The sequence below is a fragment of the Acipenser ruthenus genome, chromosome 14 (genome assembly GCF_902713425.1).
Source record: "Acipenser ruthenus chromosome 14, fAciRut3.2 maternal haplotype, whole genome shotgun sequence".
NCBI lineage: Eukaryota > Metazoa > Chordata > Actinopteri > Acipenseriformes > Acipenseridae > Acipenser > Acipenser ruthenus.
The window spans coordinates 24,723,867-24,751,692 of NC_081202.1; the positions used below are offsets into that span (position 1 = coordinate 24,723,867).

At 37.6% G+C, this 27,826-nt stretch overlaps 1 protein-coding gene across 2 annotated transcripts; it reads right to left on the reverse strand.

Moving 5' to 3' along the window:
* Positions 1–1,438: 1,438 nt before the first annotated feature.
* Positions 1,439–27,539, reverse strand: LOC117419934 (serine/threonine-protein kinase 38-like). Of its 2 annotated transcripts, none has more exons than XM_034033340.3 (15): positions 27,169–27,539; positions 23,771–23,849; positions 12,962–13,101; positions 12,109–12,160; positions 11,497–11,619; positions 11,309–11,392; positions 10,609–10,732; positions 8,792–8,946; positions 8,234–8,336; positions 6,876–6,937; positions 5,979–6,096; positions 5,487–5,610; positions 4,943–5,038; positions 4,643–4,734; positions 1,439–4,508 (listed from the first exon to the last, which is right to left on the reverse strand). In XM_034033340.3, exons 3-15 carry the CDS (start codon positions 13,093–13,095, stop codon positions 4,375–4,377), a joined length of 1,401 nt encoding a protein of 466 aa, XP_033889231.1. In that variant the 5' UTR covers positions 13,096–13,101; positions 23,771–23,849; positions 27,169–27,539; the 3' UTR covers positions 1,439–4,374. The 2 variants fall into 2 exon arrangements, with proteins under 2 accessions (XP_033889231.1, XP_033889229.1); XM_034033338.3 differs by having other exon boundaries at positions 6,876–6,955.
* Between the last annotated feature and the right edge of the window lie 287 nt (positions 27,540–27,826).

Here is a 27,826-nt window from a genome sequence, read left to right on the forward strand (position 1 = left end):
AGTGAAGTGAACCCCAGGCACTCAGACAACTGATGTATGAAGTTGAAATAGCACCTGGCACCGTATGGTGTCAACACATCGATGAACTCCTCCAGTCAACATCGAGCAGGTCTTCCACAAAGGATGCTCCAGCCATGGAGATTCCACTAACGTCAGCGATAGGCCAAGAGGAATTCTTGCTGCCTCCACCACCACCCAGTGGCTTTAAGGGTTAACTGTTACACTTAACTGATGCAATCACCATCTGTGCATACAGAGCATGTGCAAGAAACTGTTTCCTTTTTAAGTGTATTCACAGCGACTGCAATAAAATGAGTTCTTGTTCATTTTGTTCTAGTTCATTTTGAGTTAAATAAATATCTAAAGGTTATGTATGCAATAATACCTTACATATTACTTGTATAGTGGATAAAGGCCAGAGGAGTCTTCAGTTGATTGAAATAAATGCTGATTTTTATTGGAACCATAGGGTGTGCATTTTTGCATGTAAGGATTTGCATAAAATCACTGATCCAGGGAGCATTTCACCTGTTGTGTTAAAACCTTGCTAACAATTCTCGTTAATACAAATTATAAAGGACCAGTAGAAAAAAAAAAAAAAATCATATCAGTAATTCGTATTATCAGGAGTCTAAGCTAAATTAATCCTGTCAGTTTTTATTGAAGTTACAGTAATACTGAAATAAAATTTTAAATTACACGACAATGAAAAGTATTATACATGTAAAAGTACTGTGCATTTTATTGAAAATAGTTATAAGTGAACTTTTAAAACGTATACATTGCGAATTAACTGCACTTGAAACCTGCATTTTGATGACAGAATTTTAAGACCACAAAACAAGGCGTCCTCAACATCAGGGTATTAAGCAAATCCAGTTCGCTGTTCACAGACCTATATCATTGTATCCTGGTTTTTCAGATTGGTTGACAAAGTGTGGGAATGTTGAAATCTGCAGCAACATCTTTCTTTTTCTTGTACGGTGATGCACGGCTTTCAACACCTCCACTTTAGTCTGCAAGGATAGTGCACGTTTTTGCTACATTGAAATGGCATTGATGCATGAGCACTATGGCAACTCGAAATGCATCATAGGATCAGTAGGCCAACAAAAGCACAAAAATACAGAACAGCGGCATTAACCTGCATGCAAATGAATGCATTTCCCAATATCCTTTGCGCTCAGCTGTTCAAACTAGGGCGATTTTTCTTCCGTGGTGGGGGGATCCAAAATAATTTGCACCAACAGGAAATTCATTTAAAGTGAATTTGTATTATAAGTAGTATCAGGAAATTAGTCTAATCCAAGTTAGTTGTAATGAGAATTTACTGTACTTTGCTTTTAATATACGTTGAAAAAAAGGGGTGTGTGACCTAAAACCAACATAAGCATATAGTCTGGAGAAATGTTCAAAACAAACAGCATCTCAACAGCAATTTACTGTACTAGATACTTTATTGTTCTCATATGTTACAAAAAAAAATATTAACAGTGTACAGATCATTGAGGCTTATAAATGTAGCATGACATTAAAACCTATTGTGACTTTCCACTCTTGCTTTTTTCAGTCCCCACCATCGTGGTTTTAGAAGACTTTCATCCACACTCTTTACAATGCATGGAAGACAACATAAAACCCATACAAAATATGGATAAGGAAGAGAGAGAAATAAATACACACTCTAAAGACTTAGTTTCTGCAAATAGTGCCAAAAACAATATAATTAAATTGTGTTTCCAATTGATTAGATACTACTTTATCTGGAGTAAATCACATTGCTTTTCCTGCTGCTCACTCACTGATCTTTTTGGGGGCAACTGAACTATAGATTGGTTTTCAATCAAGCCCTACCCTTCATAAGGCTGCTTTACATTTTGTAAGCTATTTCCTTTCAACAGGCATAAATACATTTGCATACTGGATTTGCTCCTGTCAGCATACCTGTCTATGAATGGGATTGAGTCAAGGGGCAAAAGAGGATTATTACTACAGTCATAAATACTAGTAAGTACTTTTGGGTCAAAATTAAATTAGTCTGGGGGAGGAGGGGGGTATAACAAGAGTGGATCCAGTATATTTCTAAAAAGCACAACAAAAAACTTTAACAGCACATGTCAATCCACTTGTACTAGATATAACTTTGATCCTCCTTGGCATCTAACAATAAAGTTCAACTTTTATTTCACTATATACATAAAACACAAAAAGTTTAAATCCCAGCCATTCAGAATGCATAAATAAAAATGTGTCCCATTCTAGTATTGCTAATCTTATTGGAAGAAATCCATCCTCAGTGCATCTGGCACCATTTTATATGTTCTTACAGAAACTACTATACAGTATTCAACAATAACGCCTTTCTATCTAACAGGCTTTTTCAGTGTGTAGTTTTGTAATGTCTTTGGAACTGTTGCATTTATGAAGAATATTATATACAGCTTTCTGATATAGTACGGTGCTTACACCATCCACAAGATGCATCATAATCACAGTACAACTTTGCAGTAGTTAATTACAAAATTCACGGTTGCTAATTCTACAAGGTGTCCCTTAACTTGTCATGTTTTCCTTGTACCTATTTTTAAATTATATCATTATTATTATTATTATTATTATTTTAAATATAGCATTGTCTTATAGCCCGTCTATATTCTCAGCAAGTAAAGAGAGGTTTGTCCTGGAATGACTTCATATCGTCAAACACAGTCCACTTGAGAATCTTTGGTACTTAGTACAGCTTTTGCACATACAGTAAAATGTATATAGAATGTACACATTAAATGTATCTAACCAATGTGCTGACTAAGCAAACTTTATACCCTGTCAAATCTGGCAGTACAGACTGGTTCCAAAAATTCAAAATAGAGTAAAACCTTTTAAAACAACATTTAATAAAATGTGAATACCATGCAAATTCATTTTTAATATAATCACAGGACTCTGGGAATTTACTTCTTTACTGAAGTAGTTCGCACTGCGTAAGTGTCAGGCTGCAGGAATCAAATTCAAATGAAATATCCTATTTGTTACTGTTTGGAATTTGATCAATAATGTTAGTCCACACCTTTTTTTACCCTGAACAGGCAAAACAAAAAATAATGAGAGTCGTACATGTGATTAAAAAAAATTGCAAAAGCAGAACTACTAAACAAATAAAAAAAAATCCCTAGTTAAAGTCAAATACATTTTTAAACCATGAACATACCCATATTAAAATTCCAAACCTTGACAACAAAAATTAGATTAACTTTTCTTGTATGCATGAAACTAAATAACTTTTTTTTTTTTTTTTTGCAAGTAGATTCAAGTAGTACCTGTCCTCATTTCTGGGGCATTGGCAGGCGTGATTGTTTGACATTTTTTAATCTTGCAGTGTAAACTTTATTCAATACTCCCAACACAGGGACATACTTTTGCTACATACGACATTGACCTTAAGTGTTTAACAAGAGGTACATTTTCGTTAGTTTTAAAAACAGGCTAATTTAAAAGTGGGCCAGAAATTCGTAATTTATTTAAGAAAAGCTGTAAAAATCCCAATTATTGCCTATCGAAACATTTCTCTTTAAACCAGCAATGGGGATTGTAACGTGAATCTGAATCTGGAATTCAGCAACACTACCTGAACAAAATGATGCTGTCACACGACGTGATTTGGACGTACTGCAACTGGTAACATTATTTAGCAGCCAACTCAAATGTATTGATTGTTGGAAGTTAATGCAATTTAGTTCTTTATTACAGCAATCAATACAGTATCCCTTTTGCATGCAAAAACGGTTCCCATCCCTCATTTGTATTAGAAGGAGGGGGATGGGTTTCCTTGGCACTCAAGCCCAGAGCTTCAATACAGTGTCCACAGTTTAGCCTGTGAGGTCACTCCATTTCCAGGAACTGTAATTCAAGAAGCACCTGTGTCCAATCTGAGCTCTCAGCTATACGGCTGTGTAATATGGCTTCTTTATCATGCAGGTGTCTTTAAGAGTTGTATGTAATTTGTTTAGAAAAGAAAGAGACAGACACTGTATCCAGCAATGAAGCCTCAAGCATCACACACAGTCAAAATCTCTATACAAACATGTGTGAAATGCACACAAAGATATGTTTACAGTTACCCTAGTACCTTTATATGGCAGTACAAAAGAACAAACAAGATAAGCAAAACAACTTTGGCAAGATGGCCGCTGGCCCTGCCAACCCAAAATAAAACAGCCTCTTCAGTAGTCTGCGAAACCCTAATCCTGTAGAATTTCATGTTTTACATTGATATGCACCATATAGTCTGCAGGAGTCTTTCAGTGTATCAGCATTGATAAGTGTCGAGTGGCCCAGGCACGAAGCTGTTCAAAGGGTCTCAATCCCTGATGTTTTTCACAACTTTCCGGCTTTCATGTAAGAGGGAATGGAGCCTCTTTGTGTGAGTCCTTCGAACCTCTTGTAGGTATAGTTGAGGAAGACCCAGTCCTTTGATTTGTAGTCCTGTTCTGTTGCATTTGTCACTGAAACTAGAAATGAAAAAATACACATTTAATACTCTCATGATGGAGAAACGCTATCACACTAGACCTTCTTAGAAGCAGTAGCCGCTCTGAATACATTTTGGGTCAAATTGAATTAATATATTGTAAATGTATCATACTTGGCTGGAGGATGTCTGACTCTGGGAACTCGTCAAAGTTTGATGTGTCATCAATGCTTTTTATTTCGATTGAAATAGCTGCTGGCCTCTCCCTGCACAGAAAGGGAACAGACACACCAATCAGATTTTTCATTATGCCTTACACTAAAAAGGTTGACAGTCAGTATCCCTGTTTGCTTAACAGTATTTACAAAGGAAGACAGGTGATTAAACCACAAAGAGTGATCACCTCTATTGTATCTGTTATAATAGTAGCTGTTTAAAATAATTAAATGTCAAATATAAAAAGTAAAAACACACCTTATATGATCCCAGTCGACTGGTTCAAAGAATGGATGGCTCTTGATTTCCTCTACACTTACAGCACCCACTCTGTCCTCTGCATCACTACAATACCTAAGGATCATAAAAACATAAAATTAAAAATAATACATTCTGTAATTAGATTAATGTACAGCTATGGTCAAAAGTTTTGCATCACCCTATAGCATTAAATAATTTTGCTTCCTAAATTTGAATGAAACCTGCTGAATAATATTATGTTAACACTGAATTACAGACCGCTTTGTAGGTTTTCTATATAAATGGACGAAAAATTTGACATTTTGAAATCTAACATGAAACACTGTACTACTATTATGGCTTCCGGTAGACTCTTCCGACATAATTTTGTAGTTTCTTTCATTACAAAAATTCTAGGCAATGCAAAATGTTTGGCCATAGCTGTAGGTCCCTCTCCTAATAAAACAAAATAAGAAATTGAGTTTTATAATTTCACAATTATAAGTGATATCCTGGATGAAAAGGCATTGCATTGGAGAAGTAAAATACAGCCACAACTAACCTTAAAATCAAGTCTTTTGCTTTCTCTGAAATGGGTACTTCAGGAGGGAAAACAAGAGTCTCTTTCCAGTTCATAACCTTTCTGTACGTTTCTTGTGGAGTTTCTGAACAGAATGGAGGATAGCCTGACAAAAAAAAAAAAGCAGATGGATTGTCACACTTTACCTCTCCAGTATTTTATTTAATAGAAATATGGTCTTACTGGATACCATAATTTCAAAACATACAGTATTCTTGTTCTTTTATTTCATACAATAGATCATTCTCTTTGGCATCTTGCCTGTCAAAGACACTTTTGCTCAGCTACAAAAGAATAAAGATCTGCTATTTTAAATGTAGGTACAGTTGAATCGGAGGCCAGCCAGATATCACTGGTATGTACCGACAGAACAGCGACCAAGACCTCTTAGAACAATTATAAGTAAACTTCATCTACACTGTACACAATTCCCTGCTACTAAACACATGCTACCACATACAAAAACAGACATACCTATTAACATTTCATACATTATAACTCCCAGAGACCACCAGTCACAGAGTTTGTTATACCCAGTCTGCATGAACACCTCAGGGGCAATATAATCTGGGGTTCCCACTGTAGAGTATGCCTGTAGAAATAAGTGAAGAACTTTAAAATCAGTTATGGGTCTTTCTACAGTGAGGTACATATTAACATAATAAAACATATCTCAAACTGCGATGTAACTGGAACCTCTGATTGATATCCGACAATCTGCAGCATCCTCTTTCACCACTGTCTCGGTACTTGTGTGCATTAGGTCTCGATTCAGATCCCAGCCATTAAAGTGCAACTTGAAATAACACCAACTTGTTTTCAAAAGACTGCAGGATCAATACTGACCTGCTCACCACAATAAAAGTAACATGTTATTCAAATATTTCCACCTTTTCAGTGGAGGAGAACATTTCCAAATTATTTATTAAGAACTGTGTGTTTAAGACTCCCGGTCCTGGCCACAGCTGACAATAATAAATATATCAGTAAAATAAAATAAGACAATGTCTAGTCTACACATACGCTAGACAAATAGACCATTATTATAAATATTGTAGCCCTAATAATAATAATAATAATAATAATAATACACTTTTGGGGACAGTCTCTATGTTGGTTGATATTTTAGTAATTCAAATGTGTGTTTAAGTACTTTTTTTCCTCTTACAGAAACATTACCATAACATAAAAATGAATGAAAAGAATAAATAGCCTATGTAAAATGCTGGAATGGCAGTTCAGAATAAGCAGGCTTCTGATTAGAAACACTGGTTCTTGTCTCTTGGTATTTCATTGATTGTATACAAATATCATGCAGTAGACATTAAAAAAAAAAAAAAAAAACAACGCTTAACATTATCCAAAACTCACCAATTGCCGTCTATTTTTTTTCCATGTCTCTGCTTTCCTTTTTGAATTCATGTTTTGAAAGGCTGTAGGAAGTAGATCTCCTTAGTACAATAAATATGGACATATTTACAGTATCGGTTAAAACATTGCATGCAGTTGACAACAAAGTATAAACAAGAAGCAAAACACATGTTAAAATATTCTTCTTTTTATCAAACAGGGTGTTTAAATGTGGTCTAATGCCCACATGACTAAGAGTGCTGTACTCTGTGCACATCAGAAACCCCTGGCTGGAGTGTGTCCTTGTACTAAAATTACACTTACAATATTGTACATAAAAATCTTAGTTTGAACTAATAAACAGGATAACTGGATAAAATCAATTGCAATTTTTTAGAAAGTTCCCAGCTATTTTCATATGTTCCTGATAATTAAAACAAGACTGCATTCTGTAAGTAGATTAATTTGTCTGCTAATAAAATAAAATGTGAATATAATACAGGCTCAATTTCTTAGTTTGGCATCTTTTCAAATACTCCTACAGCTGGAGTTGGTGATGACCTTTAAAAAGGCCCTGTTACAGTAGAGGTACCATAGAGGATAATGAGATTCAACTAATGAGCACAATAAACTGTACAAGGCTGCCATGTTTACATTGTTTTGTAAACCTGTAAACTGCCAGCAGTAAACTGAACGGCATAGTTGAAATGATAGGCGAGGCGTGTCATGAAATACAATACCGGTACGTTAAATAATAATAAAACATTTTAAAAATATAAATAAAATGACCTTTCAATTGGATATTAAAAAAGGTAGAATTTTTTTTACATATTGTTACATAAAAGATACATACTCATGGTTAACAAAGCACGATCTTAAGCACACACCAACTACTGGTTAAGTTTCACTTTTATCAAACATTCTGCAAATATACAGATAACTTGCACAATAAAAATAAACAAAATTCTATTTTAGATTTACAAAAAACGTGTTTACTTTTTTTTTCGTTATTATTAGCGATCGTATTGCAGGTTAGTTCTATATCGTCATTGCAAACAGAGGCTCTTAACTGAACTTCGCCTACCTTTCACAGTGTACTATAAAGTTTCAGTGACAGCAAATCACTCACTGTACCCCTGTAATGGTACCTAACAGCTAAACACATGTAGGGTTTCTCAGTAAGAAATGACAGCACCTGTAATTATTGAGATATTTATTTTTGTAATTAGTGGGGTACAGCAACAGTGCAGGAGTAAATTAGCTCACTGATGAAAACATTTGGGTTTTCAAAATTCCGGTGCAACAAAACAGAATTTTTTAAAAAAGTGTTCCTTTTATATCAATGTATACAAAAAGTAATAGTAATTACAAGGACTTACTGAAATCACTGGGTGGATTGTGGGTTAAATTCCTGTAGAACTCTGTTCTGTGTGCTTTTTTCAGTCCTGTGCATAAACCAAAGTCTGACAGCTTAACATGACCCTGCGGAATAATTAAACATTTGTTTAAATGAATACATTGCACGAAACAGGGTATGAAAATGCAGGTTTAAAAAAAACAAAAAACAACATCGATAACCCAGACATACAATCAGGTGTTGGGAACAATTCATTGAGAGTCTCCCAGTGATTTAAAAGGGTTTAACTGCACCCCCACATTATTATACCACCAGGAACTAAAGGTCCTCAGCAAGTTTAATTGTAATTGGACAAGCAATTCTCTAAATATTTACAAAACTCTAAAGCGTGGCAAAAGTACAGACGTCCACTTTGCCAGGGATATGCATCCCCAGTAGGGGATAACAATAGAAATCATCACCGGTACCATTATGTAAAATGTGAATTATCAAGAGTCAGCTCAATAGAGTGCACACACATCAGTCATTTTCTTTGGTTATTGAAGTTCCCAGCAGTGTGCGGTGTCATGCAGCTGCTCACCCTGGAATCCAGCAGGAGGTTGTCCGGTTTAATGTCTCGGTGAATGAACCCCAGCTGGTGAATGGAGTCTATGGCCAGCACAGTCTCCGCTATATAAAACTGTGTTTCCTCTTCTGTCAAAGTGTCCTTCTTCATGAGCAGTGTCATCATATCACCTTGAAGGGTTAAAACAAATTTAAACAAAACAATGTTTAGCTGCATGTGATGTTTAGCTCTCTGTTCCTCTAGAATCTACCACACTCTCTCCCTCTTCCTCCGCTAAGAACCTCGGAGTCACCCTGGACCCCTGCCTCTCTTATTCCCAGCACATCTCCACTCTGGCACGCACTTGCCGATTCTTCCTGAGCAACATCCGAAGAATCCGACCCTTCCTCACCAACTACGCTACCCCGCTCCTGGTCCAGGCCCTGGTACTCTCCCGCCTAGACTACTGCAACTCCCTCCTGGCTGGCCTCCCTGCGTCCACCACCCGTCCGCTCCAGCTCATCCAGAACTCTGCTGCCCGCCTGGTGTTCTCTCTGCCTCGCTTCGCCCACGCTACTCCACTACTCCGCTCGCTCCACTGGCTCCCGATCACCGCTCGCATCCAGTTCAAGACTCTTGTACTAGCCTACAGATGCCTTGACCAGACTGCACCCAGCTACCTCCAGACCCTCATCTCTCCCTACACCCCCACTTGACCTCTCCGCTCCGCCTGCACTAGAAGACTAGCTCTACCTCCGCTACGCTCCCCTGCCTCCAGAGCCCGCTCCTTCTCCACCCTTGCTCCGCAGTGGTGGAATGACCTTCCTACAGATGTCAGGACTGCCCAGTCCCTGACCACATTCCGGTGCCTCCTTAAGACTCACCTCTTCAAACAGCACCTGTAGAACTCCTCTGTTTGTATCCTGGGACACTATCACCCTTCATTTAAATGTGCTTTATTTTGCTCTTATCTGCCTCCTATTTTACTGCATTTAATTCTGTACTTCAGAATACTGTAATCTGCCAAGTGTTTAACCTGTAGTATTTTGTATTTAATCATATCCTGATGTAACTATCACTATTATCTGCTGTATTACTGAATTGTGGTTTGTCACACTTGTACTTCGCTTGAACAAAAGTTATTGTATTTCTTGCTCTTATTGTATTACTTGTATTGTAACACTTAATGTATTTGCTTATGATTGTAAGTCGCCCTGGATAAGGGTGTCTGCTAATAAATAATAATAATAATAATAATAATAATAATAATAACAATAACAATAACAATAATAATAACAATAACAATAACAATAACAATAACAATAATAATAATAATAATAATAATAATAATAATAATAATAATAATAATAATAATAATAATAATAATAATGTGATGTCTTGTGGGCCAGGATATACGATTTATGGAATGGTGCAAAAATGTGCCAAAGTGACTGATAGTACCTCTGCAGTGAAGAGTGATCAAATTCATGATAGCTTCAATAAATGAGAACAAGTTTCTGCAGGTCCAAATAGACGGTAATGTAGTCTTCTTTGCTCAAGACTGAATAGACTCAATTCTTTTAGCCTGTCTGCATATGACATGCCTTTTAAACCCGAGATAATTCTGGTTGCTCTTCTTTGCACTCTTTCTAGAGCAGCAATATCCTTTTTGTAACGAGGTGACCAGAACTGAACACAATATTTTAGGTGAGGTCTTACTAATGCATTGTAAAGTTTTAACATTACTTCCCTTGATTTAAATTCAACACTTCTCACAATATATCCGAGCATCTTGTTGGCCTTTTTTTATAGCTTCCCCACATTGTCTCACATGTTCGGAGTCACACCCTTACCTCCCGGAAGAAACTCCATGATCAGATATAGATTTCTCTTGTCTTGAAAACTATAGAACATCTTCACAACCCAAGCACCATCAGCCTCCACAAGCATATCTCTCTCAGCACGAATATGGGCAACCTGGGGGGGGGAGTTGTGGGTGTAAAAGTGTAAAACTAGGGGTAAAGGAAAGCAAGGATACTTAAATACCAAACTTATCTTCATCATATGGATTTAAATATCGTAAAAACAAAAGCTATTGTGTAATAGCTTTCTATTCAATTACATTTTTTCTGCATAGTCTCCTTCAAAAGCCTGCACAAGGAATCAACTCTCCGGGGAAATTTAGCATCTTGAAGAAAACTAAACAGAGTGGGGCTTATGTTTGTATATAAACCTAAACAGATTAACATGTTAACAAAAAACTGGAGAGGACCCCAAGTTAGTATTGTACTAATAAGCAGCTTAAGTTTCTCCCTGTCTGGAATTTGAATGCTTTTCTCACTTAACATCCATCACCTTGGTTGTAGTGCTTTGTGTGAGGTGCATCACTTTTACACAGATGTGTATGCTGATTACTATAAAGCAGTTTATAGGGAATGGACATATTCCACCACAAATATTATATCACAAGGAGTTACTTGCCAAATCCCCCCACTAGAGGGATAAGCCACTTCTCATCCTGACTCAAGATGATCAGCCTGCTAATAATCACACCTGCTCCTTCTCCAGCATGTCTGCTTTTCTCAAGATCTTCATGGCGTAGATATGGCCAGTATCCTTCTTCTGAACTAGCCGTACCTGAAACATTGAATTAGGAAGCCTGTTAGTGAATGAACATGGATTATATTGATAGTATTTCTGATAGTCAAATGAGCTTTATGGTCTCCGACTGGAAAACAAACCTCCCCAAAAGCACCTCTTCCAATGATTTTCAAGGACTCAAAGTCATCAAGGCCAAGTCTGGTCCTCTTGAGCCGCAGAAATTCTGTCTCTTTCCGCGCATGCTGAGATCGCCTCATCTTTTTCTACAGAGATATTGGAAAAACATGCACATGAACATGATCCTTTAACAATGAAGATACTGCTTTTTCTTTTTGGGATGATCAATATTTCCATTTTTAAAAGTACGCAGCTTATACCAAAGACAATGGGAAAAGTATGTCAATCAAAGCACTGCCACCTTTAATAAATCAAGCTGACTCAAACGTGGCATTCCTGTTTCCAGCCAAGGTCTCACTGCAACAAACTTACCAATGATTACGGAACATGCATACTGAACAGCATTGCAATTCTGCCAACATAAAAAGTAAAAATGCTACTGTATTTGAAATGTAAGCAAACCACAGTACGCAGCTTGCTACCAACGTTACTTCCAATCCTACGTCATACGTATCAGAACTGTTAATTACAGCCTAGGTCAGTCAGTTCAGATGACAAAAGCACGTATAGAAGCTATCCATTTTACTGTACAGACTTACACGATTTAGTTCAAATAAAATAAAGGAGCAGATTACCTCTTCATCTATGAGCCCCTCTTCATCCATTACCTTTTCTAGTTTTCTCTGCCTAAAGCGAATATAAATACAGAAGGTAAAAAAAATGCATGCAGTCAACTATCATCAAAAGTAATATTTGCTACCACTAGGTGGCACTGTTAATGCACCACAAGTCTTGTACAGATGTCTTGGGGTACTGCTGCGCTAATAAAAGAAAAGGGAAGGTACAAAATAATTACACAAGGTGTGAATATACCCATGTAACCCTTGTAAAAACACCACCCAGTCTTAGCCTGGTTTCAACACAATCCAAACATCTGCTAGATTTATTTTAGGAAAGCAGGCTGCAATAAATCAAGCACACACACAGGCACACACACACAGAAATAAATATTTAGCATCTAGCAACTATATCTATCATATGCATTAATTAACAATATCTTCTTAACCATTCTATTCTGAATATCAGTTTCTGCTCATAACAAGCAATGTAGTAATTTTTCCGTAACTTCAAAATACATCCAATCCTAACCCCTGGATTTTATAAGAGCATTTTACAGCACTAGGAAATTAACCACCTATCCCAGAATTCCCCCTGCAAATGGATGGCTGGCGCTAGCCAATCTGATTCACCAGCACTATAAAATGCAATCAAGCTGTGGAGTAAAGGTTTTTGAAGATATGGAGTTTTCTTTGTTCAAAACAACTTTACAGCCTAAAAATATGACAGTGGAAAATATATACAAATATTAACTTATTGTCCTATCAAAAGACTGCAGTTCATGAAAGTTATCCTAAGGTGTTAAATACACAGCTTAAATATAAATCTTGCCTTATCATCAACATCTCTCCTTTTCCATTAAAGGCATACCTCATTTCTCTCTCCTCGTGCTGTGTAATGAGAGTGCTGTAGAAGTTTTCAAGAGTCAGCTTGGCCACAGTCACCCTCTCACGGGTGTGATTGCTCATGGGAAAGGATGTTGCGGTCCCTCCAGTCATTGCCATAATAACCTATAGCGGGACAGATAAAAAAAAAATAAATACTGATGACGAAACAGTACACCCTAGCCTTGTTGAATTACCATTTCAATAAGGTCAGACTTCTCAAACAGTACTTTGGAAACCGAATCTTAAAGTAAATATATTGACAATATAAAATGACTAAAGGGCAACTATAAAAATAAGTCCGCTGAACACTTTGTGCTGCTGCTGTGGAAAACACATTCAAAGTTACATCTGTCTGAAAGGTTTGAACTTTGTGTAAACTGCAACATACAGACTATGACTGCATGCCTATCATGACACACTGATGAGGTCCACCAAACGAAACTGCAGAATCACTGCAGGGGTGGTAATTGTTTAGAGTAGAAACACAACTTGGATACAATGTTCTTCATATTCAATATGTATTCAAATAATCAAAACAGACTAATTAAATGTTGTAAACACACAATATTTCTCAAACTACAGGAGTCAGCAAGGACAAACCAATTTGCAGGTATTGAGTAATGTTCACAAAAGACAAATGTCTGGATCCTGCACCCTCAAAACACACACACCACTGCACATTCTGTGGTGGTTTTCCATGAAGGGGAGTGGTGATTAACAGCTATGTAATGCGTTTGAAAATAAGTCAAAACACCACCCTGATTTTATTATAGAACATACATTCAAGTGTGTAAATTGAAAACAGTTTTCAATTTAATGCAGGAGGTGCTTGAACCAAGCAGAGTTGGGTTGTTGAGATATTGAGCTGTCTAGAGCACCGCATTGTAGAGGATATTCACTGAATGTCTGAAGTCCTTTCCAAAAGGCTGGATCTTCACAATGTGCTATATTTAGCACATTCTTCAAAAACTAAAAGATACAGCAGTCACTGAACCTCCTGGGAAAACAACAAGTGAACGGTACCCATGAGAGCAAAAGAGAGAGTGTGGTGAGCATCAGGATAAGAGGAAAACACACCCTCAACACAGAGAACAAAGTTCCTGAATGATTTTTCAAAAAAATTTCCGCAACAAAAAAACCCATTAACTTCACAGCTACATTGAAATAAAATTCATCACTGATTAAATGATGCATTGAAATAAAAATAATTGATTAAATGATGCACAAAAAATGTTTTTCAAGGCTCCCAAGTAGCACATCCAGTAAAGGCACTCTGCGTGGAGTGCAGGATGCCCCCTATAGCCTGGAGATCGCAGGTTCAGGTGCAGGCTATTCCACTGCCGGCCGAGGACGGGAGTTCCCAGAGGGCAGCGCATAACGCAGAGCGCCGCCAGGGGTCGGGAGGGCTTAGGTCAACCAGGGTGTCCTCAGCTCACCGCGCACCAGCGACCCCCTTAGACTGGCCGGGCGCCAGCGGGTCTGCCTGTAAGCGGCCCAGAGCTGCGTGGTCCTCCGATGCTGTAGCTCTGAAGGTAGCTGTATGGCGGGCCTAAAAAGTGAAAAGAAGTGGACGGCACACGTTTCGGAGGACGCGTATGTTCGTCTTCGTCCCTCCCAAGTCAGCGCGGGGGTTACAGCGGTGACCCAGGCTTAAAAATGGGGCATTTCAAATTGGGGAGAAAATGTTTTTCAAGAGCTACACCCGATGCTCTGTCATGAGCATATTCAGTATCCTATAGGAGTGGTGTCTTGGTGACTTTTCTATTTTCTGTTTTTTTCTGCTCTACTCAATTCCCTCCCCTGCATGGATTCACTCCATCCTCCCTGTGGGCATGCCTCTTCACATCCTACACTCATTAGAAACAGCAATTAAATCACTTTTCCTTCTGGACTAGAATATCTTCGTAAAGCTCTTCACATGAGTTTGTTCACCTCATCTTGCCACAGCAATCCTGGCAGAAACCATTCAGAGTCTGAACTTGGCCTTTGGGAGCTGTATGACATATTAGTGCCCAATAGGTTGAAATTAATAGATTTTATGCCGAGAAACCTGATCTCAAAACACTTACCATATTAAATAACACAATACAAAAAAAAAATGATTAAAATACTGTATAGTACTGTCATATTCAGGTAATTTTTTTTTTTTTAAACTGTAAAGTTTATGTACATTTAAATCGATGAAATCTAAAAGGTTGTAATACATGTGAAGCTTTAGTGTTCCCCTCCTCCCCTTCAAAGCTCTCAACATGCAGTATATTCCTATTGGGTCTTAACAACTTCTCTGTAATTGCACTGCATTCCCCCCCCCCCCCCCCCCCCCCCCCCCCCCCCTTTTTGCATTCTGACCTTGACATCTATGTGAATAGCAAGATAAAAAAGCCAACAGCTATTATAAACCAATCAACTCCTCCCTTCCACCTTAGCTGCTGTGATAAGAGGCAGATAAAGTGGAAGATAAGGAATCTGATTGTGAGATACACAAAATCATAGAGAAAGTAAACACCTAATAGGCTTTGCAGTTTTATTCTGTTCACCAGTATTTTCAGGCAATCTTTACATACTCTTGCAGTGGATTATCCAGGTCAAAATGAAAGGACACCATATTCAAAAGCTCACCATCTTTAGTACACCAAAGCAATTTCAATATCTTTAAAACAATGGCAGACAGTTTTCCGTGAATCTACATTTATTTTGCACAAGTCCATCCATCCATCCATTATCATTAACCGCTTACTCCTTTACAAGGTCGCGGTGAGCCGGAGCCTAACCCGGCATACACAGGGCGCAAGGCGAGACTACACCCTGGACGGGACAGCAGTCCATCGCAGGACACCACACACACACACACTCACTCACACACAGGGCAATTTAGAGTGACCAATCAACCTGGACAGCATGTCTTTGGACTGTGGGAGGAAACCGGAGTACCTGGAGAAAACCCACGCGAACATGGGGAGAACATGCAAACTCCACACAGACAGTACCCTAGGCTGGATTCGAACCCAGGACCCTGGCGCTGTGAGACAGCAGCGCTAACCACTATGCCACCGTGCCGACCCTATTTTGCACAAGTCACTTATGTAATTTTGCAATGCATCAATAATAAAAGACATCAGTGCACACACACATCCATCATCATTCTTGTGAGTGGTAGTTGTTTTTCTACACACCCACGCATTGCAGAATCACACAGCAAGGGTGTGTGTCCAACCTTAATGTTTTCTTTGATACGGTCTTAGCCGACACAGTAGGTCAATTAGTTCTGCAAGTGTAAATTGAAATGTGACAAAAATGTAGCAAGACGTTATTAGTAACAAATCTGGATACAGGAAATTCATAATAAATGTGTAAAGAAATAAAAAAAGGAAGTTCCCAGACAACAGTTTTCTATGGTGTCAGTTACAGGATTTAATTTCAAGGGTTGGTTCAAACTTCTCACATATGAATGTGATATGCCAGGCATAGACAGCTATAAAAGCTGTACAGCTTCATGCCGGCCATGCAGCAAATGTTGACATTTTTCAAAATGATCCAATCCTATGCGATTTCAGGTCGCAGACGCATGAGAAAGGGATGTACAATTTTCCAAAAAAGATGCATGTCGCAAGATTGTGGATGACGAAATTCCGATCTGTCGCACAGGGTGGGAGACCCTCGACTTCAACCACAAATTAGGTCGAAGTCTGAAGTATGAATCAACCTTAAGCTTCCGATCTGTCAAGTAAGCCACGGTAAAAAATATCAAAACTCAATTAAATTTAAGTTTTAAGTGTAGTTTTTGTTCTGAAAAGTTACTGTCCTGGGTGTCTAACACCCTGCTAATCATATAAATTTGATTTTCTACTGGAGTGTGGAACAGATCCTTTTGTTATTCCAAAGCAGCCCGTAATGGTTTCATGTTTTTTTAGTTATCATTCAGAGGCACCATGTATAAAATGCTCTATAAAAATTACAGACGTTATGTGATGCAACAACCAAATATTGAGAGTTAAATTAAATGCAGAGATACTAGTTATTCCAGCCTAATGCTGAAGTAATTGAAATGCTTTACCACTGCCTTATCATTCATCACTGGAACTGTTTTTGTTGGCCTTTATCCAAATTTGGAAAAAAAAAATCCATTTAAAAGTTGAAATTGATTGTTAAAAGTCCAACCCCATATTCTCTATCCTACAGCGTGTTAACACAAACTTGAAATTTAACTAAATACTTCAAATTGGCTACAGTGCTACTGACCAAGTAAATACAACTTATTCAGCAAACCTATCAAAAAATAAAATCACATATGACAAGTAAGGCCTATATCATACCAATAATAGAACACATAATGCCATCTTTATTTAGTACTGACAGAATTATGCTGTTTGCCACAAAACTCAGGAAAACAAACAAAAGAGAATCACTCACTACACAGTTATAAGAGGTCACCTTTTTTATGCCAGTTTACTTGTTAAGCATACAGTATATACATTTAGTTTTATAACAAAAATGGATGCTACAGTAGTATTCAGATACTCCATGATGGTAGACTTCAATAGGTTTAGTACCGGAGGTTGGGTAATTAAACAGGAACCAGATGGTGCCCGTTTAAGAATAAGCAAATCATGACAAAAATAAAAATGAATATTCTGGTGCAGTACGATGTTACAGAACAGAGGAAAACTACCATGTTATTTAAGATTAACCAGGGAGTAAATTACATTGAAGGGAGAGGCTCCATGATGTTTTATCTTGGAACTCTGTTCATAACAAGCAATTTCCTGAGTTATGTTCCAAACAGAGAGGCTCAATGTATGCTATGTCTTTGCATGCTTACTACCAATGCCCCATCCTGCAATTCCAAGAAAGACGCAAACCACCCCCAATCATGAGCGCTATTGGAACATCAAGCTGATTTCCATTTCGAGATGGTACAGTGTTGGTATAATAGTTATATAATACTGTACTATGCCATTGGATCTACCCCTCCTACTACGCACCACATTACTGGATCATCATGCACTATCCTTGCACTACTAATATGTAATTGTAGCTATAACTTGTTGTTAGGGATGTCACGGTATACCAGTTTTACGGAATAAACTGCACCGGTTTTGAAACCGCAACCATTTTTCTATACCATGATTACCGAGTTTACATGGTTTAGATGATATGGGCGTGTTTTTTTATTCACCGTTTGTCCATCGGTGAGCCACTGTGTTCATTAGAACTAACTACTGAACACAGACACCTCAAATCCTGAAAACTGCCATGCATGAGATTATCCGAGTAGGCTATTAAATAAGCGATGTCATATTTAATATAAACCGCCCTACTAAACAATGATCGCTAGCAAAAGTGATTGTCAGTAAATGAAACACAAATACTCGAAAAAATCAGCAAGAACAAGGCACTGTAACTTTTCATCACTGCCTTCCTATTAATTTACCAAACCAAAGAAGTAACAGCAGCTATTATCTATCGTATCAGTCAAGAGAAATGCAGTAAGCACACACCAATGCAGAGAATTAAAAAATATATTTACTACTATATAACTAAGTCTAAGATGCTACAGGCATTTATATTTTTATTTTAAACGGTGTTGTAAAGATGTTGCCGTCTCCTCGAGTTAGTGTTGTAGGGATTTTGGTTTTAGGTATTCAAAAAGTTAATGCAATTTTATTCCCATTGAAAAAAATTAAAAAGTCCCCTAGGTGCCACTTAATTGTGCAATGGTGTCATACCCACCTTAACTTTTCTTCTTTCCTTTGTGTTAGTTGCTGTTAACATGCAGTCCAAAAAAAAAAAAAAATTTGCAGGCGCCGTCTTCTCATCATTAAGTTTTGCACTCTGCATGTCTTAAAACGCACTCGATTGGCTATTGCTAGGTAACACTTTGTTTCTCTTAACTATTTGGATGCCGTCCAAACTAATAAAGACGAAGAGGGTGTTCAGTTGCAGGGGTCACATCCTTACCCCCTATCGTTTCAGACTGAGCCCAGAAAATATTAGAATGTTGTTGTTTCTCCACAGTAATTTGAAATAAAAAAGCAGCATTAATTTGCTGAGCCTGTGTGAGCTGGAGTGAACACTACTTCCAGTTAGGTAGTGCCTGATAGAACTGTAGTACCAGTGTGTTGTATGTGTTGTAAAACTTTAAATTAAAGTTAAAGCGTATTTATTTAAATAGCCATTTAAAAACGGATTACAAAAAAAAAATAACATTATACCGCGGTACGACGATAACCGTGGTATATTTTTGGACGGTTACCATACCGTCAAAATTTGATACCGTGACATCCCTACTTGTTGTGACCCTAACTTGTTGCACCCTACTTCATATTGTACTGAGTGAGCTTCCTTAAATCAGCCACAAACTGTTTTCATTTTTGACACTAAAAACAATGTCAAGTACACATTAGCCAGCAAAAAACAAATGCCTTATTGTGTAATGTGACATTGCTGGAAAAAAAATGTTGAACACATAATTTTAACCGTCTTCGCATTTAAGGAGTCTCAGAAGTGTATACTGCAACATACAATACAAGCTTGTTCACACAAGATCTGTTCTAGTTTGCCAGCACTATGGTAGGTATTCAAAACAGTTCTGCCTTCAAAAGTAACAGCTGATGAAAAACAGTCAAGTCTTAAATTTAAAAAAAAGAAACCCTACTTTTAATCAATTCCCCACAATGAACAGCAGTCAGGAAGGAGATGGGCAGGTGCAGGAACAACTACATGTACTGTTGAAAAAGAAATAAAACTGTGGCCCATTAACTGTAAATGACTTAATCTTGTAAATAAGGAGTCTGTTGACAAGACTATCACCACCCTGCAACCAATTTCCAAGCCAGGAAGCTGCACCCCATTATGTAATGTTCAAGTCAGACTCCAGATTGCAGCCTGGCATTCAGGCCAAGACAAATAGAGCAACTGAAGAATTAATTTATTTAATCCCAGAGATCTGGCTTCTATTCCACATCTGTGGGGACTGTGATTTAGGGGACAAGGACAGCGCTTTGTTGGCTTTTGGTTGAAGGTTAAAATTCAAACTCCATCTTAGTTTGAAAGTACTGTACCAATATACTTCGGAAACCAATGTTTTTTTTTTTGTTTGTTTGCTTGGTTTTTGAGGGTATTAGAATTCTTGTTTTAAGCTTTACAGATTTTAATGAAATGGACCAGCACCAAGAACAAATTCTAAACAGCAGCAGAAACCATGGCTAGGTGTTTCACACAGCACTACAGCACATCATAGGAACACCCGGTAGCTGCTCACTACTGATAAGCAGGGCATTCCAAACAAATTGTAGAATAAAATACAACACTTTAGGATTTATGGCAGTCACACAATTACTTCTGAAAAGCAGTTGCCAAAACCCTACGGAACTAATCAATTTGCCCAATCCTTTAAGAAGTTGTTTCTATATAGCAACCCAGTCGCTGTTTCTAAAATGCCTGAAGTTCTGCTTCACCAGTGTGCCAAGAGAAAGTATGTCAGTGTAAGACATTCCATACTTCACTTGGCAGTGTTTCCCCGAGAACATTGAGCAAACTTAGTTCAGAGTTGGCCAGGACTGTGAGAACCTAAAGGCTGATGTAGCCGAGCCTGCTCTGCAGAGAAGAGGCAATGTGCATATTCACCGTCTACTGGACTTTCAGTGTTTGAGATCCATGTAATATTCCAAACCTGACTAAGTACCAATCCCCAACAGAAAGCCAAGAAGGTGCCCTCTTTCTGCACTTCAAAAGACAGCTTAACAGGCTCTGACCCCTCCCCCTTCCAACATTCACGCTTTTAACCAGGCTGGACAAGCACAGTGCAAACGCAGATGGCTCAGGCTCTGGTTAAATAAAGGAAATGCCTTACGACTGAATAAATTGTGCCCGTAGGAGGTAGGAAAAGGGCATTTGGGGTAGAGGCCAATGGTCCAGCTGCTTAACCTGTGCAATCAAGTAATGGATCTCATCCTTTTTAAGACAATCAGACAGTACAAAGCATGCAACAGCCTCAGAAGAATGCAAGATCCAAGCAAACTACAGTTAAAAAGAAAAATAAATCTGCATTGTTTCATCTCCTGACAGCACCTCCAAGAACACCCTTGCCTGCAGCAATGAGAAGTTCCATGAAGTGTACAACACCACTTTGTTTCTGGTCTGGCAGTGCACTGCTCCAGTACGCTCTTTCACCAGAACAACTAAAAAGAATAGACCGCATTTAAACCAACATGAACAGGACTGCAAATACTGCAGCATTCATACAGCATTAATGGAACATTTTAACCACCTATAATTGTTCACATCTAATTATCAACAGTTGGCAAAGAATCAGGATTGGCTGATTTAAATCCAAGTCGATTTAAATCACTTGATTTTTTTTTTTTTTAAATCATTGATTTATATCTCTTTTTTTTAAAACTACCTATTTTATATAGTTTCTCAAGGAAAATACATAAATAGTATGTTTTAAAAACCTTTATATATATTTGAGAGAGAGAGAGAGCAAGAGAGGGAGAGAGAGATGCCCAACTGAGACCTTCCACATGGAGTTCTGCAAAAATATACTACAAGTCCACAGAAACATGTGCAGAGCTGAACGGGGGGTTTTCCCATTAATAATCCCCACCCAAAAGAGAGCAGCCAAATTCTGGGCCCATCTGAATCAAGCCGACACACATTATAAAGCCCTGATGAGTAACAAGCTCTCCCCAGAGACAGACCACCTGGGCCAGCAATAAGAACAATACAACAACAACCTTGAAACAAATTGCAAATTTTTGTACATACTTACTTTTCCTTCATAATTTGTATTCCCTGTAACTGTCGAGAAATGAGACTCCTTTATAAATATTATTACTGTAAACTACCAAACACATTTGCGCATGAATACGAATTCACTGTAAAGGAATTAAAAGCTGGTTACAACAGCTTCAGTAAAAGAGGGCACTTGTACGGTTTACCCCTAGAAAAACTCAATAATCTATCTGCTACTCACCACATACATATGTATGTACCGCTACAAATCAATTGAGAAACAAAATAAAGTAATAAGGGTTTGTAGAAGGTGTTGACACTGTAGCTGATAGGACTCTGGAAATGTGTCGTTTGGAGAGAATAGACAACAAACAGCAGTGAAATAGTTCTATTTCCCTGGCTATTCATTTTAGAACCAGAAGGCAGCCTCAAGGATAATAGTTTTGTATTCCAATATCAAATCCAATGAGACACCCACATCCGCTTCATGGATCTAAACCTATTACAGTTGTGTTTACAGACAGCACAAGCCCTAGCATGAATAATAAGCAAAGACAGTGTCAGACATGTCAGCTTTCCTCCAGACTACACAAAGCCCTTTCCATGTTTTCAGAATATTCCCATGCTGTAGTGATGCTGCAAAGCGTTATCATCACCAGCATTCCACCAACAATTAGAACCAGAAACTAGACTCTTGAAACTCTTGCCTTCTGAGAATCTAATTAAAAGTCCAGAATTGCAATAATTTACACCAAATGACTATGTTCATGCAATTCTTAATAACAATAATAGTAAAACATCCCAAACAGTATATGCTCTGTGCATGCAGCTAACACATGTAATGAATAAAGGTCTATGCCCAAAAGTAATCAGTGCAACTGCAATGGAGACGGTGCCTAATGGTTGCTGTTCAGAAAGGACTTTTTCTAAAACACCATTCAGATTAGATGACAACAAATCTTCAGACTCCTCTAGATGTTACCTTAAAATGTGGTTTCCAATAGCCAAACACTTAAAACATGCAAGAATGGTTTTCCTTGTATCTGTTGTATCTAATTTTAAACAGTATAACCACAGTTGAGGATAAAAAGAGAAATATGTACTTAGTTCTGCATATGATTGAATACATCTAGTGAAAACCAAGTTCAACCATTTTAGTGTAGGATGTGGCACTTCTCTAATGGTTATAAATAGAGATGAGTGATATTAAATGTTTGTTACAACAAAAATGACATCATTAAAAGTGCTGAGTGGTTGTGTTGTAGATCTAAAACAGAGCTCACATTCTTTCTTTGTTATTGCAAGGTTTCGAAACATAACAGGAGACAGAAATTCCAGCAACTGGTCTGGTGATGAGAAATTATGACTTGTTTCCATTGCCTGGATCTTCATATTGTGCTTTGTTTTAAAGAAAGCGGCTGTAACAAATACACTGAGGCCCATTACAAATAAAAAGGAATCTGGTTAAGGAGAGCATAGCCAAACAAACAGCCAGGTTCTGTCGTTGTGTTTATCATAAATAAAAATAAACAAATAAATGTAACTTCAGACTGTTGTCTTGGGTGTCAAAGCAGGGTGAACAGTGTTCATTTTAACAAAGTTCTCTGCTTTTCAGTGAATACAATAAAGCTTAAAGAAAAACAATAAAAAAGATGTGAAAATGCACGTCACATGTGTGCTTTACCTATATGAAAGAAAAGCAGCCACAGTGGTAGCGATTTCCCTGTCGGTTTCTTCTCTACACACACCTCCTGGCTACGTGATCACATACTGCCTTTGTAGCCAGTTTGGCTACATCGAGTATGAAAAACAAAACCTGACCAGATACCGCGCCCAGCCGCTTGGGTGAGCCGTGGAAACACCCTGCTTTGTTGATGTGGACAGCTGTAGCCGGGAGTGCTAGGCAGTGAAAACAGGGCACTATACAACATTTTCATCTGCAGCACGAATCCGTTCAGTAAAACTATCCAATTCAATCTGCAACCAGATATTACACAAAGGTCAAAGTCTGCCTGTAGGCCTCACATCTTTTAAAAATTATAATTAGTTCACCTACCTCCAGTCCAGCTTGTGCCAGCCTGCAATCCAAACTGTGGAGGGCAGTCTCAATTTGAAACGGGTTTGATCTTGATCTGCTGCAGATGGGGGGAAAAAAAAATTCATTGGCAGATGGAAAAAAGTGGCAATAGATGCACAAAAAAAGAATGACCCTCTGAAGATGACCCAATTAGTAACCCAAAACACAGCAAGTTTCCAAAATATATATTTTTTATTTTACATTAAAACATGAATCCATTTTCTGCGAAATTATATTATTTATAAACTAAATATTTAGGCTCCTAAGATAGCAAGTGTTTTTAAGGCTACCCTCCCAGAAACAGAGCACCATTTTGGGAAAGGTACCTTCACAAAATCATACAGCTATGATATACTGTAGGGAATAGTAGTCAATATCAAAGCTGTTTAGAAGGAGAGAGCGCTGAGAAGATAAACTGTAATTATTTTTCTCAGTGGGGAGAGTTTCATATTTCTAAAGCTCCAACCATAAACTTTATGGAAGCATTATGTGTAGTACTGCACAGTAAGGACTGTCTTCCACAACCAAGTACTGTAATGTAGATCATGCAGATTTAAAAAAAAACCTGGATCCAAGTCACACTGCTGTTCTAAAGGTGGGTTTAACCTAAAAAGAAGCAATCAATAAAGAACAGGTTTATATTGAATTTCAAAAAGCCACAGTACTATATAGATGGCAGGCCACACATCCAAACAAGTAAACGTCTGGTATTACTATGGATCACAAAGACTGCCTGTCAGTTTTCTACATTTCAATATCAATAACAATACAGTACAAGGTTATAAGAATAGTGGATTATTTACAACATTCCAGACTAGAAGGTGCAAGTGAAGCCCAATACCTGTTTCTTAAAGCAAACCCAGTTGCAGCACTACCTGGACCTACAGCATGGAGTGAAGAACACTCTTCAGGATAGGGTCTATCCATATCATGGTTGACCTGCACAAGCACAGGCCCCAAGGACAGGGCTAGTCTTGTGCAATCATTACAGCACATTGAAGTCAGAAAACACTGGTTTGAATCTTCAAAGAGTGATGTAATCCACCCTACAAATGCGTATAATTTGGTTACGGGTCAATCCTCCAAATTATCTGCTTTCACATTCTGTCAAATGTATCTCAAGTGCAGAAGGCTTGAAATTCAGAATTCAACACAGTATATGTCCCAATTACATCTCAAGCAGGCTATTAAAACTAGTTGGTTATCTTATTATACAAGTTGCACCTGGTGATTTATATACCAATAAAAAAGTCTATTGCCTATATAACAATGGAGAATCAGTATTGTACAGTATCACATTTTGTTTCACATATTGCCAAACAGTGGTTTGTCAATTTTACACAATGAACGCTTACAGTACAAACTTCACTAAACAATTTGCTGAGAGAAAGTCTTAACACATACAGGCTTACTCTGATAAGAGGCAACCTCCCATGCAGCTGTTATAGATAACCTTGCGCCCTGCCCTTAAACATGCTATGTGTTCCTAATAAGATATGTCTGGTTCCTAACACTGGGTTGCTTACCATGAAGTACAAGTTCCTCTACTCTATGCTTGGTCTACCTGACATAGCAGTAATACTAACAGATAATAACAGGCAATAATCTGAGAAAAGTTCAGGGCTCATCACACATCTATAGATGTAAATTAAACCATAGAAATGGTTATTTTAGTTAATGTTCAACTTTATTTAGATTTTTGTCAGGTGGGGAATTTGTATATTTCCAGGCTCAAAAGGTCATGGTTAAAGGTCATTGACTTTTAATGTCATTTTAATAACTTGATTGACCAAGCAATTTCCAACAAAATGACACTGTGTCTCCATCGCCAATGGATCCTGAGATACAGCATTTTGAATGTCAGTGGGTCTGCTCAAAACCTAAAACTGTGACCCGCTAACATTTGTCTGACCTTAAAGCTGGTCCAAGATAAGTGCAATAGGTCTGTCAAAGCAGCTGTTCTAGTTTAACGTCAGAGTTTACTACTTATTATTTGAAGCTCAGAACTGCATCAGTTTGGTCTCCGGCAGATCAGCAGAAACAACAAAATATGGGTTTCAGGAAGCAGCCAAAAGATATTGCATCTTAATGATGTTTAGCACCATTAACTGTGACCTTAGCTACTTTTTTGTTACATTAACACTCCCCATCTGGAACATGACAGCTCTGATAAATAATTTTGCCATTTATTTATCTAAGCAAAAAGGGTATTGTATCAGTCTTTAGACAAATGCATGTTCATATTTAATAATTTTTTTTTTTTAAATCCACTAACCACCTGCTTAACAAATATTTAAAGGCTGGTTTTAGTCCCATAGGTAATGTTTTGTGATAATACAGTTAAAGTATTATAACAATAAAGTTCATAATACAAAAAAACTGTTGGTTGTCATGACAAATGATGCTTCGTAGAACAAACAATTTCATAATTCAATGTGTGGCATACTAAATTAATAGCAATTAGGCTACTTTGTTTTTCCAATAATTATTTTTTGTAAAAAATATTTAAGGGCATTACATTGTTTTCAGCCACAAATATGAAGCGATAAACTGGAACCTGTTGCAAACGTATAAAAACAAATGCCACCACCAGGATCATCATAATAATGTTGCTGGACAGCAGTGTGGAGTAGTGGTTAGGGCTCTGGACTCTTAACCGGAGGGTTGTGGGTTCAGTTCCAGGTGGGGACACTGCTGTTGTACCCTTGAGCAAGGTACTTCACCTAGATTGCTCTAGTAAAAACCCAACTGTATAAATGGGTAATTGTATGTAAAAAAATAATGTGATACCTTGTAACAATTGTAAGTCGCCCTGGATAAGGGCGTCTGCTAAGAAATATATATATATATATATATATATATATATATATATATATATATATATATATATATATATATGATTATTTCCTTTCAAATGTCAACGAAATTATTTCACTTTAACTACTTTGCTATTATCAAACATGTGACATGACAACTACAATGTTGGACACTATTGAAATAAATATAACACTACGATTTTTTTCCCCAGCATGCTTTTAATTGCCAGATGTTACTCGTGTTGTTGCTGTGTGTCGCAAAACTGTCTGCGTTTGGTTACGATCCCAGTAATTAACACAACAATCTCCCATGGCTGGCTTTAAAAGGAGATCGTGTTGACATATCTAAATGTATCGGTTCTAGTAATATCCTTGTTATATATGTTATCGTCATATGCAACATCTGTCTCAGATTTTTATAGCAGTTCCAAAAATATATGGAACTAAGAGCCTTGGAAATCCTATCTCGCGCTGCATGACATATTCGGTTGTACATAACATTCCAAAAGGATAAGATATCGTCCATTAAAATAACATTTTAAAAAAGTGAAATTTACTCACCGATCGTTTTCTTCTCCCTTAGTTGTCAATATGTCTTCTTTACATCAAACGAATGTCTATCTAATTTACTTATCCCGAGTTAAACAATTAGAAGTGACCAGCCAGAGCAACCCTCGGAATCTGATAAAATCTTGCAAGTCGCCCACAGACTATGATTAAAACAATGGTTTGCGCAAATCCATGAGGCAGGAAAATGGTAATTATTGCCTCGGAAATGTTTTTAAACTTTCTATTTGTTAATTTCAATTTCAGATCCAACCTTGCTGCTTCCCTGTTAGTAACAATGTAACCAGTCTTTCCTGTTCCTGCTTAATTAAACATCACGTCACGTATCCGATTATGGACTGATTGGCGGGGTGAGAAGCCAATGGAGAAAAAGAATAGTGTTGTCGACAAATCTTCTGGATCAATCAGAAATGTAGGCGTGAGAGGGTCCGACCTCCTCTCAAAATATAACGCAAACGCCGTTCTTCAAACAATGAATTAGTCATTTGTGCTCACAGCTGATAATGAGTTCTTGGGGTTAACCCTGTTTTTGCGTGAGCAACTGCTGGCGCTCTGTTAGCTGTCCCGCTGTTTCATTCAGTCAAAAGATTTTACTGTAGATTACATTTAACGATCAAATATACAACACGTATTATAGATTAGTTCATAAATA